The following is a 19456-nucleotide window of genomic DNA, read 5'->3' on the forward strand; positions in this document are numbered from 1 at the left end:
GGTACACCACATACATAATGTTCGGTACATTTGTACATACGTGTAAAATAAATAAAAATTTTAAAGAAGTTTAGGAGTCTTGGAGTGTAGCTCTGCGGTAGAATGCTTGCCTGACAGATACAAAGTCTAGGCTTTAATTCTTAACACCACATAAAACTAGGTGTGGGGTCATATACCTATAATTCCACCACTTGGGAAGTAGAGACATAGGATCAGAGCATCTGTTCATGGTCATCCTACCTCCTTAGTGAATTTGAGGCTAGCCTTGACACCTTGAAGCCCTGTCCCTAAAAAACAAGGGGCCTGGAGGGGGGTGGTTCAGCAGTTAAGAATACTTACTGCTCTTACTGAGGACCTGAGTTCAGTTAAACACCCATGTCCACAGGTTCACAACTGCTCTTAACTTTAGTTCTAGAGGGGTGTGATGCCCTCTTGTGGGCCCTGCAGGCACCTGCATGCATGTGGTGCACATAGCCATGCACATAAATCACATTTTAGATAGGAAATACTGTAATACTCCTGAAATGTTTCAGCCAAGTGTGCTAACACACTCCTGTAATTCTAGCACCTAGGAAAAATGATAGCAGAAAGATTAAGCTACAGAGTTCATTCTAGACCAGCCTAGGCTACATGAAACTCTGTCTCTAAAAAAAGATTGTTTGTTTTGAGACAGGGTCTCATTATATAGCCATGGCTGGCCTGGAACTCCCAGGAATCAGCTTCTCTCTGCCTCCTGAGTGCTAGGATTAAAGGAGTAAGCCCCTACATTCAGCGAAGAAAGGTGTTTATTATAGCATTATCTATAACTGCATGGAAAGGAAAAACTTGGAAATAAGCTAAATGTTTCTATCATTGAAATCCTGATTAAGTAAATCATGGAGTCTCATAAAATGAAGTGTTTTGCAGTCACTAAAAGAATGCCTGTTGGTTTGTTTATTTGTTTGGTTTTAGTTTTGTTTTTGTTTAGTTTGGTTTTTTTGAGACAGGGTTTTTCTGTGTAGCCCTGCTGTTCTGGAACTCTGTAGACCAGGCCAGCCTCGAACTCAAAGAGATCCGCCTGCCTCTGTCTCCCGAGTGCCAGGGTTAAAGGTGTGCGCCACCACCACTGCCCAGCCTGTTTGGTTTTTAGAGTGTTTGTAAGAGCTTCACAATGGCTGTCTTGATTTTCTGTGTGTGTTATGGAAGGTTAGTAAGGATGTTGTCACCTGATTGTGAAGCTTAGAGTCTTAGGTGCTCAGAGACTGGAGCAAGAGTTTTAGAAGGTAAAGGCCAGCTTGGGCCATTGAGTTAGTTCAAAGATAGCCTGGGCATCTTAGTTGTTCAACTCTGCCTCAAAACAAAAGTAAGAACAGGACTTGGAAAGAAGCTCAATGTTTGAAATCATTGGAACCTGAGTAAGTGAATCATAGTGTATTTTTGAAGCATCTACCTCACGGTGAGAGTCCCTTGTATCCACAGTACCACACAAGAGAGAGGGAGGGAAAGGAGGAGGGCCAGTTAGAGTTTAAGTAGAATGTAACATGTTTCTGTGAATTTGTGCTAAAGTGCAGAGCTGAAAAGGTGAAAATATACAGGAATTTTCATGCAAACCTTTCTTCCAAGACAGTAATATGATATGCAGGTTGGTGTTTAATCAGGTGCTGTGTCCAGAGACACACATGTAATCAAGCGTGTGTGGCCGTTCCAGCCCACAAAAGAGGAAAACACAGCAATAGAATAAAATGGCTCAAATTTATCAGTGCTAAAAAAAACCCTTAGTATCTCATGGCAGGCTGGAATGGATTAATAAAAGAAATTTACAGAATCTGCCTCCATGGTGAGACCTTGAGTCTGCAGAGTATGATTTAGCTAGGCCCTGTCCTGACAGGTGGCCTTTTTTGGTTCCTTTCAGTATGGGCCTCTAAATCTGGGCAGTCTTTAAGTAGGAGGGGTAAGAGATTTCTTGAGTGGCCTTAATACTGCTTGTCAGACACCAGGGGGCAGCACTGACAGTAGTCAAACAATTCTTAGTTTATGGGGTATGTGGAAACTTAACCAGGTCAGCTTCACTCCTGAAGGCTAGGTAGTATAGATTCATCCCTCCAAACCAAACTACTCTAGCCAGGAGCCCTCCGTGAAGAAGACTGCCTAAGGTTTCTCTTTGGCTCCCCCGCCATGTGTAGTGCCTCACTAGGACGGTCACAGAGCTGAGCCGGTGCCTTCTCTCTCATAGGTGGTGGGTGATGTGGACACCAGCCTGCCAAGGACCCTGGACGAACTTGGCATCCACCTGACCAAGGAGGAGCTAAAGCTGAACATCCGCCCTCTGCTCAGGCTAGTCTGCAAAAAGTTCTTTGGCGAGTTCACAGGTAATAAATAGCCCAAGGCCCTTGACATTACTCTCCTCATCTGGGCATCGGGGTTCACACCCACAGTCCTACAAGTTGGCAGTTAAATTAGGAGTTCACAGGACACTCTAGGCCACAGGATACCACAGAAAACAAACAACAACAAAAGCAGTGTTGTGTGTCCTCCCACAGCTTGCCTCAGGCACAAGTCCCTGCAGGACCAACTACAGTGGACTTCCCCCAGCTGTTTTCTTTAGTTGTTTCTTGTGTTGGAAAAAGAGAGTTAGGTTTCCGCCATCAGGAGAGTCAGGTGGGTAGCAGGCCATGGGCTCTGGATTACAGGATCGGGCAGGAGGTGGATGCTGAGGGAAGTAGCGGGGAAGGCACAGGCGAGGACTCAGGAGATGTTTGGTTTTCTTCATCACTGTGACAACACCTGACAGAGACAGCTGATTGCGACTTGTGCTTTAAGAGGGTGCAGCATTGTGGAGAGGAAGACATGGTGGGTTCATGGTGGTGAGAGTGGGCAGCCAGGCCTCCTTATAATTTCACAAACCAGGAAGCAGCTTGGGCTGGGGGTGGAACTCAAAACCTGTTTTCCAGTCACCTACTCTCTACAGCCAGGCCCACCTCCTTAAGGTTCTGCAGCCTCTCCAAACAGTACCCCACCTGGAGACTGAGAGTTCAAATGGGAGCGTGTGGGGGACATTTCATATTGTCCACACAGGGGCGTGGTTTCAGCCTCTGTCCTCTGAGCTTCTTTCTGTTCTGTGGAAGCCGATGCCAGAGCAGGGGGAGCACTGAACTATCTGAGGAAAGGCCTGAGCTTATTTTTGTTTGTTTGAAGATAGGGTCTCATTATCCAGGCCTGGCTGTCTTGGAACTCATTATATAAACCGGGAGGGGGGGGGGGTGGCTCGCACCTTTAATCCCAGCACTCGGGAGGCAGTTCGAGACCAGCCTGGTCTACAAGAGCTAGATCTAGGACAGGCTCCAAAGCTACAGAGAAACCCCCCCCCCTTTTTTTTTTTTCTAGACAGGGTTTCTCTGTGGCTTTGGAGCCTGTCCTGGAACTACTAGCTCTGTAGACCAGGCTGGTCTCGAACTCACAAACATCCACCTGCCTCTGCCTCCCGAGTGCTGGGATTAAAGGCATGCGCCACCACCGCCTAAAGGCATGCGCCACCACCGCCCAGTCGAGAAGCCCTTTCTTGACAAAACAAACAAACATAGCTGTAAAATAGGGTGTGATGATGCATGTCTAAGCTCAATACTCAGGAGGCAGAGGCAGGCAGATCTCATGAATTCAAGACTAGCCAAGTCTACAAAGGGAAGTCCAGTCCTGCCAGGGTTATATAGTGAGAACCTATCTAGAAAGTATGAGTAGTAGAGGGACAAGGAAAGGGTCCTCAGCAGCCATTGATTCTCAGGCTGGTGGAAATTAGGTGTCTGAACCTTTTAAAGATCATACTAGCCCTAGACTGGCCATCAGTCTGAAGATACTGGACACACATCAAAGCAGATGCCCCTGGAACCAGGACTGTGGCTCTTTTGTAGACCTCTCGGTTTCATCTTCAGACAGAGAAGAAAAAAGACTTTAGCAGTCCCAGTATCTGAATGAGCATCTGTTTCATGGCTTTACTAATCTGTTAGGGAAACAGTTACCTATTGAGTTTAGATGTGCAGTGTTTCTCAGAGGGCAGCTGGCCCCCTGAGGCCCATCCTAAGTGAGCATAAGGAATAAGGCGCTTTCCTGGCTCAGTGTCAGTACTCAGTAAATACATGGCTTCAGTAGAGCAGGAATCTCTGTGGCCGTGGCTTACTTAGAGTCTTTAAACTTTCTTGTCAGGCGCTGGAGAGATGGCTCAGAGGTTAAGAGCACTGGCTAATCTTCCAGAGGTCCTGAGTTCAATTCCCAGCAACCATATGGTGGCTCACAACCATCTATAATTTGATCCGGCTCCCTCTTGTGTAATAATAAATAAATATTTTTTTAAATATTTATTTATTTATTATGTATACAATATTCTGTCTGCGTGTATGCCTGCAGGCCAGAAGAGGGCACCAGATCTCATTACAGATGGTTGTGAGCAACCATGTGGTTGCTGGGAATTGAACTCAGGACCTTTGGAAGAGCAGACAATGCTCTTAACCACTGAGCCATCTCTCCAGCCCCCATAAATAAATATTTTTTTAAAAAAAAAACTTTCTTGTCAGCTGGAGTCTACGGAATTATGTCTCACTGAAACCTACTTTTTGTTTAGTGGTTTTCTAGACAGGGTTTCTTTGTGTAATAGTCCTGGTTGTCCTGGAACTCATTCTGTAGACCAGGCTGGCCTCGAACTCACAGAGATCCGCCTACCTTTGCCTCCCGAGTGCTGGGATTAAAGACATGTGCCACCGCCGAGCTTGAAACCCACTTCTTAAATTTCTCTGACTTGGTGTGACTCCAAACGTGTGTGTTTGCTCTTCATAGGAAATTGACTTCCCTAGAAGTTAACACTTCGGGTTGAGCCTGCTCTTTCCATCCACTTCCCCTGCCAGAGTGTGCAGCAGTGCAGTAGTGTTAATGGCTTCCTCTTCTCCCTCCAGGCTTTGTGGACATGTGTGTGCAGCACATTCCATCTCCAAAGGTGGGCGCCAAACCCAAGATCGAGCACACCTACACTGGCGGCGTGGACTCCGACCTTGGCGAGGCCATGAGTGACTGTGACCCAGATGTAAGGGAAAATGTTTTATGGCAGAGGTTTTCACTCTAACTCGGGCTGGCATTACACTCTCAGGAGTCCTCCTGCGTCAGCCTCCCTTATGCTAGATTGCTAGTCTGTACCACCTGTCTGGGATATAGTAGCATTTGTATTTTTGTTGCGTCCAAATCTCCTGTTGGCCCTTCATAGAGGAAGGGGAATGCATAGTTGGGAGTTTCTCCAGGAGTCCACATCGTCCTTAGCTTGGCCTTTCTCCTCATAGCTCCTGCACTGCTGTCGGGGGAAGGTATATTCCCTTCAGGCCTTACGGGGCTAAAGCTCTTCTCTGTCCCCTCCGCCAGGGTCCCCTGATGTGCCACACCACTAAGATGTACAGCACAGATGACGGAGTTCAGTTTCATGCCTTTGGTCGGGTGCTAAGTGGCACCATCCATGCTGGGCAGCCTGTGAAGGTGTTGGGGGAGAACTACACTCTGGAAGATGAGGAAGATTCCCAGATCTGTACCGTGGGCCGCCTTTGGATCTCCGTCGCCAGGTACTGTACTCCTGACCAGAGCTACAAGGACACATGGGGGCTTCTGTCCTGGGACTGTCACGGGTGTTAAGAAGAGTCCTACCTGGTTGGTACAGTACTGCGCGAGATGACCCCACTCCGGGCACATCTGTCCACATCTAGTTCTTAAGGTTTCCAGGGCTGAAGGGCGACTCCTGTTGGAATGTCAGGAGCTTTCCTTTTGAGTTTTGGGTGTCTGGAGTAAAGCTTTTTTCAGTAGAATTTCTATTTTTACTTTTTTCCCTTTTTAATGTGGATGAGTGTTTTGCCTGGTTGTATGTTTGTGTGCCATGTGTATGCTTGCTGCCCAAGCAGGCTGTAGAGGCTTTGGATCCCTTGGAACAGGCGTTATAGACAGTTGTGAGCCTCCGTGTAAACTAAGGTCCTCTGGAAGAGCAGCCAGTGCTCTCAACTGTTGGCTCATCTCTCTTTATCACTTTTCATGTCTTCCTTGTCCCTTAACGTACTGCTTTAGGCTTCTTCCCAAAAGCAGTTGTTCAGATGTCTGCTGTCTGTTTTCTGACTGAGTCTCTGGAGTTCCTGGTGTGCTTGATCAGACTTAGCATGGGCCTTCGGGCTGTTGTCATCCGATAACAAACAGAACCAGAGCAACCCTAGGGAATGTGGCTGCCTGCCGTGCCCCAGCAATGGCCCCTTTCTCTTCTTCACATCCACCCTTTCTCTGGAAGGCAGAAGAAAATTGAAGCATTCAGAAATTAAAATATCTGACCAGGCAGTGGTGGCACATGCCTTTAATCCCAGCACTCGGGAGTCGGAGGCAGGTGGATCTTTGTGAGTTCGAGACCAGCGTGGTCTACAGAGTGAATTCCAGGACAGCCAAGGCTATTACACAGAGAAACCTTGTCTTGAAAAACCAAAAAGAAAGAAAGGAAGGAGGGAGGGAGGAAGGGAGGGAGGAAGAAAAATGAAATTAAAAATATCTGTGGGGTTGGCAGTCCCTTATATTAGATAAATCTTAGAAATGGCCTTTTTTATTTTTTGTTTTGTGATGCAGGGTCTTGCTATGTAGCCCTGGCTATCCTGGAACTCACCATGTAGACCAGGCTAGCTTCTAGTGCACAGAGGTGAGCCAGGCAGTGGCTTTTTACCAGGAGTCTCCACTTGGAATGAAGCTTTCCCATTACATCCTCATACATCACATGCTCGCCTCGCACTTGTCCTTGTGCCCGTGGGACTGCTCATCACTGCTCTCCCTGCTAGAGAGGATCCGTGCTACTCCTCTGCTCCTGGCTCTGTGCCTGGTGTGTAGCGGTTGTTTGGTGCATTTTTTTTTTTTTTTTTTTAGAGACAGGGTTTCTCTGTGGTTTTGGAGCCTGTCCTGGAACTCCTTCTGTAGACCAGGTTGGTCTCGAATTCACAGAGATCCGCCTGCCTCTGCCTCCCGAGTGCTGGGATTACAGGCGTGTGCCACCACCGCCCTGCCTGTTTGGTGCATTTTTATGGAGTGAACGCTTTGACGAGGTTCTATGCTTGTTTTCTGGATGTTACTGCAGGTACCACATTGAGGTCAATCGTGTTCCTGCTGGCAACTGGGTTCTGATTGAAGGTGTCGATCAGCCGATCGTGAAGACAGCAACCATAACTGAACCCCGAGGCAATGAGGAGGTAGTGTTTCTGAAGGGGAGCACATTGAGCTAGAAAGGCAGAAGGAACCATAGTCATTGAGCAAACAAGCTTTGAACCTAGAAGGTCCTAATCCAGAGTCATTACTGTTTCTTAGCTGGCGCTCGCATGCACTCTCACCCTGCCACATTCTAGGAATTAGGAGACGTGCTTCGTTTCCTTCCCAGTGCTGTGCCAAGATGCTGGGAGCAAATGGTCCTTTACATCGGGCCCCAGTTGTGCCATGGTTCTCGGCTGGGGAACCAAGACTTCAGCTTCTCCCTTAGGCCTGTGCCTTCTTGTCCACCCCTGAGGGCCTCACTCCTCTGTATTTTGGATCCCAGGCTCAGATCTTCCGGCCCTTGAAATTCAATACCACATCTGTTATCAAGATTGCTGTGGAGCCAGTCAACCCCTCAGAGCTGCCCAAAATGCTTGACGGCCTGCGGAAGGTCAACAAGAGCTATCCATCGCTCACCACCAAGGTATGTCCAAGGCCTGCAGCAGCTGCCAGGCCATACCTGCCCCAGCTACCTGCTCTGTATGGTCACTGCTTGGCAGTCAGCAAGTGTTCCTGAGCTGTTGTTTCCCACAGCCTGGTTCATGGACAAGCCCACCCGTTACCATGTAAGGGCAAGACAGAACTGGAGCGCGTACATGTTTCGTCAGGCGACTCTACATAGCCTTAGTCCTTAAGATGCACACAGTTTGAAACCAGGTATGGTGGTAGACACCTTTACTCCCAGGAGGATGCAGAAAGCTCAGGGTCAGCCTTAGCTACTTAGGGAATTGAAGGCCATTGTGGGCTACAAACAGGACTGGAGATGACTCAACAGTTGAGAGCACTAGCTACTCTTCCAGAGGACCCGGGTTTAATCCCAGCCCCCAAATGGCTCCTTACCACCATCTGTAACTCCAGTTCCAAGGGATCTGAAGCTCTTTTCTGGCCCCACAGGTGCTAGGCATGCATGTGAGGCACACATATAAATGCAGGCAAAACACCCATACACATAAAATAAAAACAGAAGATTAAACAAAAGTGACTGATTCTTATACACTCTTGAAGCTGCCACTAAACTATTCCTGAGAGGCAGGAAGGGAGAGTTAAAGGGGTAGCTTACATTGGTGGATATAAGGACGGATTTAACGTGTATGATGAAGGTAGGAATCAAGTCAGTGACGTCATACTCATCAGCATTGTGCTAAATGGTCCTGCTGTCCTAGGGACCTACTGGTTAGGGTGGTACCCTCTGGATTCTTTATTTGGGAACAGACACTTACTGGTTGACCTAGAATGTCTAGAACTAGCTGTACAAACCAAATTGACCTCAAGGTCAGGGTGAATCCTCTGATTCTACCTCCACCACCAGACCCATTTTTTGTTTTTGTTTGGTTTTTTGGGGGCGGATATGGAGGGAGCTAAAGATTGAACCCAAGGTCTCAGTCATGCAGAGAAAATGCTTGACCACTCAACTGACCCTAGCTCTCCACTGAACTTTTTAAGGAGCTGAAAGAGCCTGGGCAATGGTAGTACACGCCTTTAATCCCAGCATTTGAGAAGCAGAGGCAGGTGGATCTCTGTGAGTTTGAAGCCAACCTGGTCTAAAAGCAAGTTCCAGGACAGCCAGGGAAGAAGCCTTATCTTGGGAGGGGAAAAAAACCGAAACAGTCGCTGCTTCTGATAACAAGTTTTGGTACCTTCATCTCTAGTGCCTTGATTTTTGTTTACATCTGCTGTGTCCCAAGACAAGAGGAGGGGGCCATGACTGCTGGGGCTGCTGTCTTTCAGGTGGAAGAGTCTGGCGAGCATGTGATCCTGGGCACTGGGGAGCTCTACCTGGACTGTGTGATGCACGACCTGCGGAAGATGTACTCAGAGATCGACATCAAGGTGCCCTCCCCTAGCCTGGCTTCCAGTCCAGAGGGATGTCCTAAGTGCCAGACCTCAGCTCCCCTGGATGCCCACTAGACCCTTTTGAAGAAAGCACTTCTGCTTGTCTTTGTCGGGAAGATTCTAAGAATGGGTGTACCCTGATCCCTGCGTCGTTTTCAGTGTCGTGCATTTAAAGTCAAGGCTCCGATCCAGAGTTATTTTCGTCCCTTTATTAGGAAAAGAAACTACCCAATCTCTGGTGATTGCTTCAGTGTGGGTGGTGTTATGGAGAGTGGGAGCTGACTCTCAGGGTTTATCACCAAGTCTGACCTAGCACCTTGAACCACGCATGGTATGGCATATTCTCTCCAAGGTGTCCTCTTAGATGCCTCTACTCCTGGGGCTGGGACTTCAGGATGGAGCAGATGCTCACAGTGGGTCCCTAGCACTGTTTCTGTCATATCCCAGGGGTTATTCAGTGAATAGCAGGTATCGGAAGTTTTACTCGACCATAATTAAAGCCTTAGTTTTAGAGCCTAGTTTGAACCCTAGGGCATTCACTCCTGACTCAGAATTCCTCTCCTCCCCAGCTCTTTGGTTGGTAGCATGGCCAGGTCTTTAGCCTATGGTTGCAGAGCCACTTAGGGAGCTCATGCAGGGGAAATGCTTCAGAGTTCCCTAGGTAGAACTCTCTTCTTCCAACCAAACTCAATTTCACCTCAATTTTTTCTCATTGCCTAGGTGGCTGACCCAGTTGTGACGTTCTGTGAGACAGTGGTAGAAACATCCTCCCTCAAATGCTTTGCTGAAACACCCAATAAGAAGTAAGCAGAGGGTGGGAGCAAGGGAGAGCAATAGGAGACAGTAACAAATACAGTGGTGTGTGGTGGGGGTAGGAGGGAGGACGCCAAGAAGAAACCCATTACTCTGTACACTTTCTTGTTTTCACTCCAGCACAGGCTGGCCTGGGACTTCTTGTGTCCATCTTCAAAAAGGGGGGGGGGGGGGGTAGAAAGGAAGACACCCAACATCAGCCTGAACACACATGTACATGTAAACACACATGTGCAAATGCTTGAAGGAGGAAGCAGGTGTGGTGGCAAATGCCTGCAGTCCCATCACTTGGGAGGTAGAGGCAGGAGGATCAGGAGTGCTAGGCCAGCCTCAACTATATAACAAATTTGAGGGCAGTCTGGGCCATGTGAGATTGTTCGTTTTAAGGGGAGGGAGCATAGTGGTATACGGTGGCATACATTCCTTTAATCCTATCACTCAGGTAACAGATGTGGTTAGATCTCTACATAGAGAGCTCCAGGGTCAGGGCTACATAGTGAGCCCCGTCTCAAAACAAAAAAACAGGCATGGTGGCTTAAATCTGTAATCCTAGCACTTGGGAGGCAAAGGCAGGAGGATTGCTGCAAGTTCAAGGCCAGTTTTATCTATATAGCAAGTTTGAAGCCATTTGGGGCTACACATACGACCTCATCTCAGAGGAAAAAAAGAAAAAATGATGGAAGCTGGGAACGCTGCACCTTGTACCTGGAACTGACAGCCTCGCTCTCCCGTACTCACTCAGCCCTACCCAACCACAGCTTTGGGTGGATCCTGAGACGGGGTGAGGGCTAATGAGATGCTCGAGCTTACTCCAGACTGTAGCCCTTTCTGCTCTGACATTCCCTCCTGAGAATTTCCTAGCTGCCTATCAGCTTTGGAAAATTTGCCCTACATATTAACTGTTTTTCTTGTTTGTTTATATTTTGGGGTGTTTTATTTTGAGGCAGGGTTTCTCTGTGTAGCCCTGGCTGTCCTAGAACTCACATAAACCAGGCTGGCCTTGAACTCCCAGAGATCTGTCTACTTGTTTCCCAAGTGGCGGAATTAAAGACAGGCACCACCACCTGTCTGCTTTTTGTTTTTTAATGGATGTTTGAAGTGGAACCCAACTCCTCATATGGCTGCCGGCTATTCTCCAGCCCAGCCTTATTTTTCAAGAAAGCAGACAGAAGGGCAGGAGGCATGGTTCAGTGGTTAAGAGTGCTTGTTGCTTTCAGAGGGACCAAAGTTTTTTTTATTTTTTTCTAGCACATACATGGTTACTCCCAATTAGGGTATCTAACACCTTGTCTGGCTCCTCTGAACACTGCACACATGTGGTTCATGTGCACAAATGCAAGTAAAATAACTCATACACATTTAAAAAATAATAAACAGAAAACAAAAAAGATAGGGTACCTTTTGCTGCCCCCTGCTTCTAAGTCTTCCATGTCTGTTACTGTCTCAGAGGTCTGTGTTGTCACCCCTGCTCATCCTTTGACCCTTCTGGCTGTTCCTGTCCTTTCTGACCAGGAACAAGATCACCATGATTGCTGAGCCTCTTGAGAAGGGCCTGGCTGAGGACATCGAGAACGAAGTGGTCCAGATCACCTGGAACAGGTTAGACAGGTTCCACCTCCAGGGCTCCCACTTCGGCCTCTTTGCCTAGTCCCTTAATGCCAGCCATCCTTCTTTGCTGTTGTCCTGGATATGACGTGGGCAGAGTGGGTTACTGTCTTCCAGAAAGGAAGGATCTATGGCCCCAGGAGCTACTTTATCCTCTTTCTTCCAGAAAGAAGCTGGGCGAGTTCTTCCAGACAAAGTATGACTGGGATCTGCTGGCTGCCCGTTCCATCTGGGCCTTTGGTCCTGACGCTACAGGACCAAACATCCTAGTGGACGACACATTGCCCTCTGAGGTAGAGCAGACTGACAGGATGGGAGCCCGTGGCAGTGTTTGCCCTGGAGTGAAGCTGCCATGTCCTTCCCTGTTGAAAGAGGGCCTTCTCACAGCCCTGCTTTTCTCTTCCTCCTAACCTGGTGGCTGTTACCAGTGGGCTGCTAAGGAGGCCTCATATTTCTGTGCAGGTAGACAAGGCACTTCTTGGCTCAGTGAAGGACAGCATTGTTCAAGGCTTCCAGTGGGGAACCCGGGAGGGACCTCTCTGTGATGAATGTAAGTCCACTGGCCGCCTCCTGACCCCAGTCCCCAGGACACTTGCACCTAGCCGCATAAGGTGATGACTTAGGGTTGGGTTTCCCATCTTTGGAACCCAGCAGGAGAAGCAAGTTGGGATACACTGGGCTATCCCAAGTCTTGGTCCAGCCTCCTTCCTGCTCCCTTCCTATCTCAGTACCATCACTTGGTCCAACCCTACATGAAGGCGTCTCTAGACTGGCGTTTGCTCTTGATTCCTCAGTAGAACCCTCTCTTTGGTGTGCTGAAGAGGACAACACGAGGGTTTTCAGGCGGGAGTGGTTTGTTGATGCAGACTGGACTACCTAGGGCCAATTCAATTTCTAGAATGACACTTCCTTAGTCTATGTGCTGGTTCTGGACACAGACTACATTCTAGAAATTGAATTGGTCCTGGGTAGTCCATTCTGAATCAAATGTTAAGTTCATGTTCAACTGTTTGCTACTGGCCTGTGATGTTTGTATCATATCCTTGGGCCTCAGTGTAACAAGTTACCTTGCTGTTCTGCCATGCCCCTGTGACTAGCTCCAGCGCTCCCATCTCTGTTTCAGTGATTCGAAATGTCAAGTTTAAGATCCTGGATGCAGTGGTTGCCCAGGAACCCCTCCATCGCGGTGGAGGCCAGATCATCCCCACAGCTAGGAGGGTGGTTTACTCTGCCTTCCTCATGGTAAGTGGACCTGTCGGGAACTGTCGGCTTCCCTGGACAGAAGATCCAGAGACCCTCCCTATGTCCTCACTCAGTCTTCCTCAGGCTGAGTCCTGTCTTGGTCTGTTGCAGGCCACTCCTCGTCTGATGGAGCCTTATTACTTTGTAGAGGTCCAGGCCCCTGCAGACTGTGTGTCTGCTGTTTACACAGTCCTGGCCAGGCGCAGGTGAGCAGCCTGTTGTTAGCCTTGAGAGCAAGAAACCCCTTGATTGCTGAGGGAGGGGAAGCAAGAGGTGGCCCCAGCCATCGCTTTCCCCACTTTTCACTCCAGAAGCCCACCCAATTTGTTTTCCACAAGGAGGTAAAGAAGAACCGAGGCAGCCCCTAGCTTTACAACAGGCACAGCTGGGATTTCTCCCACCCTGCCCCACCCCAGCTCCTGGAAGAAGTGCCAAAGTGAAGCCGCGATGGGGTGGTCTGTAGGGTCCCATCTCTTCAGTGTCCCTGCTCTTGCCTCCTCCTGTGACTGCTGCTAAGAGCCCCAAGCCCACTCCCCTGCAGAGAATACTCCATTAGGTCTTTTCTTTGGTGCGGAACTAGGATACAGAGAAGGGCCACAGACCCATTGCTCTGTGCCTTGGGGACTGTGTGCAACTAAGGCCTTGACCTTTGTCTTTCTCTCTCAGGGGGCACGTGACCCAGGATGCGCCCATTCCAGGCTCCCCTCTCTACACCATCAAAGCTTTCATCCCAGCCATCGACTCTTTTGGCTTTGAGACTGATCTCCGCACTCACACCCAAGGCCAGGCCTTTTCCCTGTCCGTCTTCCACCATTGGCAGGTGAGGAAATCTGGCCAGCTTGGCCTCCCGGTTCAGCAGACTGCCCTCCTGGCCAGTTCCCCTTCTGTTCCACAGCCTGAATCTTCTGGGTAGCTACCTCAACCCCCTGGAATCTCTTTGTGCTCCAGATTGTACCTGGTGATCCTCTGGACAAGAGCATTGTCATCCGCCCATTGGAGCCACAGCCAGCTCCTCACCTGGCCCGGGAGTTCATGATCAAAACCCGGCGTAGGAAGGTGTGTGTTCTTTAATCCATTGCCATATCCCTCTGCCCCCGGTCTCCACAGGAATTGTGTGTGGCCGGTCTTCCTCCTGGAGGGCAGTGTACTGCTGTGTGGTAGATCAGTGTCTACGTTCCTCAGGTCAGCAGAGCAGGGCCCAAGGGGAACGGGAGCTGTAACAGAACCTTAAAGGAACAACTCCTCAGTCTAGACCAGCCTTCCTCCCCCTGAGCCCCGTACTATTACCCCTCCTGTGGAGCTCACCCTAGTGTCTGGCTCCGTTCTCCACAGGGCCTGAGTGAAGATGTGAGCATCAGCAAGTTCTTCGATGATCCTATGTTACTGGAGCTTGCCAAACAGGACGTTGTGCTCAATTATCCCATGTGAGTGCCAGACCGGCAGCTCCTGCTCCCCACAGTGCCTGCAGCTCTGGACTCAAGCTGAGACCTGTGGATCTGGGCCTTCATACCATGAGCATCTGGGAACTGCTAGAGGCCCCTCTGAATAACCCAGAAACCTCAGCGCCGATGTCCCAGTGAGGACGGGGCATCCTTCTGTGGCCTCTGGCTCCATTCCCAAGGAACAGAGAGGCGCTTGGGCCCAGGGAAGAAAAACGAGAACAGGATGACAGTGTTTAACCCCAAGGGGCCTGTCTTCAGGATTTACATGGAATTTTATTTCTTACAAGTTCAACCTTAGCCGTGGTTTGTAAATGAACAGAACATTCTGACCTCTGCCTTGGTTGCTGCTTTTGTTCACCCTCACCCCACCCTCTGCCTGTCTAATCTGAGCACTTAGATTCTGGGTACGTGATTTCCCATGAGGTATTTGCCTCTGGTCCCAGCTGCAGCTGCCTTCCTGACTGGGTCCCTAGGGGGCCGGCCATGGTGGAAGGAATGCCTGTGTCTGATTCAGTGTTCCCATGTGTCTTGGCGCCCCTTCCCAGCCCCCACTTTCCCATTCCAGGCTGCTTCTGGCCAGACATGAGGTGGGCAGGAGTTGCTGGTCCTCCTTGGAGACTGCTGCACCTTGAGTCTTTGTCCCTTAGTTGGGGTCAGAGCCCTTCGGTTCCCACCCATTGTACTGCACCCACCCTCCCTCCTCCAGCCCCCCCAGTTCCCTTGCTCCACTCTACTTAGGAGTAAGACTTTTAACGCTCTTCAACATGGCTTTATTGGGCACATACAGAGACAGCTGGGAACTGGGCCGTCCAGCCATGTCAGGAGCCCTACTTCTCAGGAGCCTCTGACGCCCTCTTGACGTAATCTCTGTACATTGTGTACACAGCACCTGCGTGAAAAAGGGAGGAAGGTGCCCTTTGGTGTCTGACCCCTAAATACTTTCCCCCATCCTTCAAGGGGTCCCAGTGGCTCTGCTCTCCCTGCTCATCTTTCTGCCCCAGACATTCAGGCACTCTGGGAGAGCAACTCCTCCAAGTATATAAGCACTGTGATGTCTATTCTGCACAGAGCAGTCTGCTGAGTGGACAGGCCAAAGGTGGTTCTTACGCCTGGGGAAACTGAGGCCCAGTGAAAGGGACTAGCCCACAGTCACAGCTCACAAGTAACTGTTGCTTCTTCCTGTTGTCCCCTCTGGGGAAAATTCATGAAGCAGACTGCCGTCATACTGTCCTGTTACCCAGCAGCGGTCACCAGTGGGGACCCTCTGGAAGGCCTCGGCATAGGGATTCATCAGGGAATTGATGTGGATTCTAGTGTGAGCACCAAGGACTTGAACTTTGACCCACTTAACTGAGGACACTCTATTTTGCCCCCTTCTCCCTCTGACCCCCACTTGCTGCTTACCAAGCATGATCGCACCCACAGCACATGCCTGTGCTGCCACTCGGGTGTGAATCAGATGTATGGACAACTTGGTGGGACCTCGAGCCTTCAGCCGGTAAATCCTGTATGCGGCTACCGCCAGGCAGCCTCCTACACCTGTGGGTGGAGAACAGAATCACTAGGCCTGTGTCCAAGTTCAGGGTCTCTTAACTCCCCTCCGGGCTTGCAGGTTGGGCACTGAGGTACTAAGATTCTTTGATGCACCGAAGTTTGGAATCTTGAGTTTCCTCTGAATGGCATTTTTAAAGTGCCTGTGATCCTCATGATGCCCCTCCCCCATGCACAGGAGGTTTGATGTCATGACTACACCCCCACCCACTCCTGGATCCCAACTCTTGGTGCAGGTTTTCATGTTCTAGACTGGAAGGAAAATCTTGGGACAATCCCAGGCTGTGATAAAGACCCCATCCTGAGGCTGCTGTTAGCACTCTGTGTCCTGGTGTACATAGCATTTGGTGGTCAGCTGCCACCCCCGCCCATCCAGACTCCCAGTATTGTAAGAGTTTGTTCTTTGCCAGGCAGTGGTGGCACACGCCTTAATCCCAGCACTCGGGAGGCAGAGGCAGGTGGATCTCTGAGTTCGAGGCCAGCCTGGTCTTCAGAGTGAGTTCCAGGACAGGCTCAAAAACCTATCTCGAAAAACAAAAAGAGCCGGGCCATGGTGGCGCACGCCTTTAATCCCAGCACTCGGGAGGCAGAGGCAGGCGGATCTCTGTGAGTTCGAGACCAGCCTGGTCTACAAGAGCTAGTTCCAGGACAGGCTCCAAAGCCACAGAGAAACCCTGTCTCGAAAAACCAAAAAAAAAAAAAAAAAATTTGTTCCTTGTGCACTGGGTGGACCACTTGTGTTCTCTAACCATGCCCTCATTCTTTAAAAAGACCAAGAATCACAAAGTCCCAGAGAGGAGGCATCCACCCCAACTCACCTATAGGCACCAGTGGAGACTCCCTGGTCTTCCTTAGGAACTTCCCAGACAGGTTGTCCTCACCCTCAGGTGGCACCCACCAGCCCTTGTTAGCAGACATGATCCCAGGTCCAGATGGTAGTGGCTGTGAGCCTAGGCTTCTGCCCAGCCCTAGAAGAAGTCCACAAGGAGGATAGTGATCCTGGTCTCCAGGGGAAGGAGGATTACCTGCAAGGACCTACCATGCCCAGCCCAGCACAACCTGCACTTGAGAAGCTGCCCCCCTCGGGTGTTCTCTCTCAGGTGTTTGGGCCGCTGGCGGCTACTTTCCTCATGTCCTTAGCATCTGCCTCCTTTCCGGCTCATCTGACTTTACTGTTCTCTTGCTTCCTGCTCCCTATCTGCATCCCTATGGGTGTGATCCTCTGACCAAGAAAAACAGCTGGGAAAACCCAGAGTAGAGTGGAGCCGTCTTTGAATCTTGGGGCCCTCTTGGACTTGGATCTGTTGACAGTTGCTCCTAAGGGAGCTACAGAGCAAGATCCGACTCTAGGGAGCCAGAGCTGCTCCAGACAGATGCAACGCCAGTTAACTAAGTGCCTGGAGCAGATGTCAGTGATGAGACATTGATATAGTTTGTACCTCAAGACTAAAGGAACAAATTCTGGTCCTCAAGCTGCTCACCAACCCACTCCTTTCATTCTAATCTCTGTGAACCCCTAAAAAGGCCTGCTTCGCTAAGTCCCAGCCAATAGGATGCCCTCTGAGTCCAGCTACAAGACAGACTACCTGAGCCAGCTCTTCTTGTTGGTAGCCCGAGTCTCCAGCATCCCCATGCTTACCGTAAGAGATAGATGGTGAGAAAATGGAACATGGACAAACAAACGGACCAGCGCTCAGTATCTGCTGCCTTCAATCAGCCAACACCCGATGCCAGATTTTTCACTATGGGGTCAAGGAAGCAAAGGGGGGAGGAGAGAGAACAGAGCATCAGTCTTCCTCCCCATGCCCCCATTGGCCAGCCAAGCTCCAGACGCAGCAAAGTGAGGTTAGACCTGGTGGAGGAGAGACCTCAGCTAACATGAGCCTGTTGGTGCACACGGGTGACTAGAGAAACAGTGATGGACAGCGCCCTGGGTCCTGCCCAGGGTGAACTGTTTAAGATACTCTTTCAAGCAATGTGAAGTATATACTTCAGTTGTAGGATTTTTCTGGTTTTGGCTTTGGTCTCGTTTTGAACCAAGCCTGTAACCCCAGCTAGTTAGGAGACTGAGGAAAGGATTGCACACTCAAAGCCAGCCTGGGCTACAGAGTGAGTTCATGTCTAGCCTGGACTGACTCACCTGTCTCAAGAAAAGAAATAGGTATGTGGATGTGTACCTTAACACCAGCTCTCAGGAGGCAGTAGCAGGTGAGTTGCTGTGAGTTCCAGGCCAGCCAGGGCACTAGACCGTGCCTTGAAAAAAATAAAACTGCCCGCAGTGGTGGTACCCAGGTTTAATCCTATCACTTAGGAGGCCAAGGGAGAGGCAAGCTGATCTCTGAGTTCAAGGCCATCCTGGTTACAGAGCGAGTTCCAGGACAGGCTCGTGGAGAATCCCTGTCTTGAAAAAACAAACAAGAGAGTTAAGGACTTAGAGCACAGCTTTAGTTTTGTTTAGCAAGTGGGAGGCCCTAGGTTCAGCTCCAGTTGTGAGGGGTTGGGGGAGCAAGGAGTCTTTTTGTTGTCCAAGACAGGGTCTCACGATATAGCCTTGACTGGCTTGGAACTTATAATGTAGACCAGGCTGGCCTTTAACTCACAGAGATTCACCTGCCGCTGCCTCCCAAATGCTGGGATCAGAGACATGTGTGCCACCACACCCAGCCAGAATCAAGGACTTGTCTCAGGAGTGTGAACCAGCTGGAATGGTGCTCACTTGCATGGCAGTCCCTTGACATGACACAAGTGTGACTGTCTATGCCAGGTGTTTGTGTTGCAGACCTGCACGGAGGAACTGAATTCCTTCCGAGAAATCAGATTACTTGTCCAAAGATACACAGCTAATAAGTCGTGGTACCTTGGTCTGTCCCATGGCTGACTGCCTCCAGGGAGGCCGGTTTATCTGAAACCCTTTCTCTCTTGTCCATCCTGGCATCCCTGACTAAGAAGAAGCAGCTGTTGCTGAGCCAGTGGGGACAGATCAGGACGCACTGTGGAGGGTCCCGCTCCCTCCGTGCCTCACGGCCTCTGTGTGCGTGCATGCTTGTGTGTGTTCCCCAGAGGAGCCTCTTTCAGCGCTGGCAGTGTGTCCAGCAGCTGATGTCCCTCTTTCTTTCCCTAGCACTCACTGCTCTGTGAGTAGGCTCAAGGTCACAGCAAATCCCCAGGGCCTTCGCATATCCCCAGTGTCCATGAGAACGCTCCTCTTGGTCGTTCACACACACTCTTATGCTGCCTCTCCACGTCCTCACGCTGGCCCGAGTTCATAGGAGATGCACGGTCTACTCTCTCCTCGTGTAAGCTACAGACAGAAAGGCACGTGGAAATACCTGGAGGAGACAAGACAGGGATCGTGATCAAATTAAAATCATTTTAAAAATGGATGGACAAAGGGCTAGAGACATGGCTCACTGGGCAAGAGAGCTTACTCTTGCAGAAAACCCTCATGGCAGCTCACAACTGCCTGTACAGCCCCCTGTCCCTTCTGGCCTCCACGGGTACAAGGCTTATATGTGGTGCACAGACATACATGTAGCCCCTCACATATACCTAAAAATAAATTACTACTGGGCTGGAAAGTTCAAGATTTTGAGTTTGAAACCCAGCAGCCGGGTCTGGACGCTGAAGACTGCCTGAAAACTCCAACTCCGGGAGATCTGATGCCACTAGCACGCACCCGCGCGCGCGCGCGCGCGCGC

General features: G+C 49.9%; 2 protein-coding genes across 4 annotated transcripts in view; one reads left to right on the forward strand and one right to left on the reverse strand.

The window, feature by feature from the left end:
• The window catches only part of Eftud2 (elongation factor Tu GTP binding domain containing 2), a 43350-nt gene extending 28808 nt beyond the window's left edge, over positions 1-14542 (forward strand). For both annotated transcript variants that reach the window (XM_005369093.3, XM_013354451.2), the window contains exons 14-28: positions 2213-2348; positions 4920-5047; positions 5377-5570; positions 7103-7214; positions 7556-7696; positions 9001-9102; positions 9826-9908; positions 11431-11517; positions 11690-11816; positions 11986-12073; positions 12647-12765; positions 12877-12971; positions 13432-13585; positions 13714-13821; positions 14098-14542. In XM_005369093.3, coding sequence (XP_005369150.1) covers positions 2213-2348; positions 4920-5047; positions 5377-5570; positions 7103-7214; positions 7556-7696; positions 9001-9102; positions 9826-9908; positions 11431-11517; positions 11690-11816; positions 11986-12073; positions 12647-12765; positions 12877-12971; positions 13432-13585; positions 13714-13821; positions 14098-14193 — 1770 coding nt within the window. In that variant the 3' untranslated portion in view covers positions 14194-14542. The remainder of the gene's footprint in view (positions 1-2212; positions 2349-4919; positions 5048-5376; positions 5571-7102; positions 7215-7555; positions 7697-9000; positions 9103-9825; positions 9909-11430; positions 11518-11689; positions 11817-11985; positions 12074-12646; positions 12766-12876; positions 12972-13431; positions 13586-13713; positions 13822-14097) is intronic.
• Positions 14543-14954: 412 nt separating this feature from the next.
• Higd1b (HIG1 hypoxia inducible domain family member 1B) lies at positions 14955-17487 on the reverse strand. Of its 2 annotated transcripts, none has more exons than XM_005369094.3 (4): positions 17398-17487; positions 16577-16726; positions 15612-15746; positions 14955-15096 (listed from the first exon to the last, which is right to left on the reverse strand). In XM_005369094.3, exons 2-4 carry the CDS (start codon positions 16674-16676, stop codon positions 15035-15037), a joined length of 297 nt encoding a protein of 98 aa, XP_005369151.1. In that variant the 5' UTR covers positions 16677-16726; positions 17398-17487; the 3' UTR covers positions 14955-15034. The 2 variants fall into 2 exon arrangements, with proteins under 2 accessions (XP_005369151.1, XP_026632846.1); XM_026777045.1 differs by lacking the exon at positions 17398-17487 and adding an exon at positions 16818-16964.
• Positions 17488-19456: the final 1969 nt, after the last annotated feature.

Source organism: Microtus ochrogaster, unplaced genomic scaffold (assembly GCF_000317375.1).
Source record: "Microtus ochrogaster isolate Prairie Vole_2 unplaced genomic scaffold, MicOch1.0 UNK44, whole genome shotgun sequence".
In the NCBI taxonomy this organism is placed as follows: Eukaryota; Metazoa; Chordata; class Mammalia; order Rodentia; family Cricetidae; genus Microtus; species Microtus ochrogaster.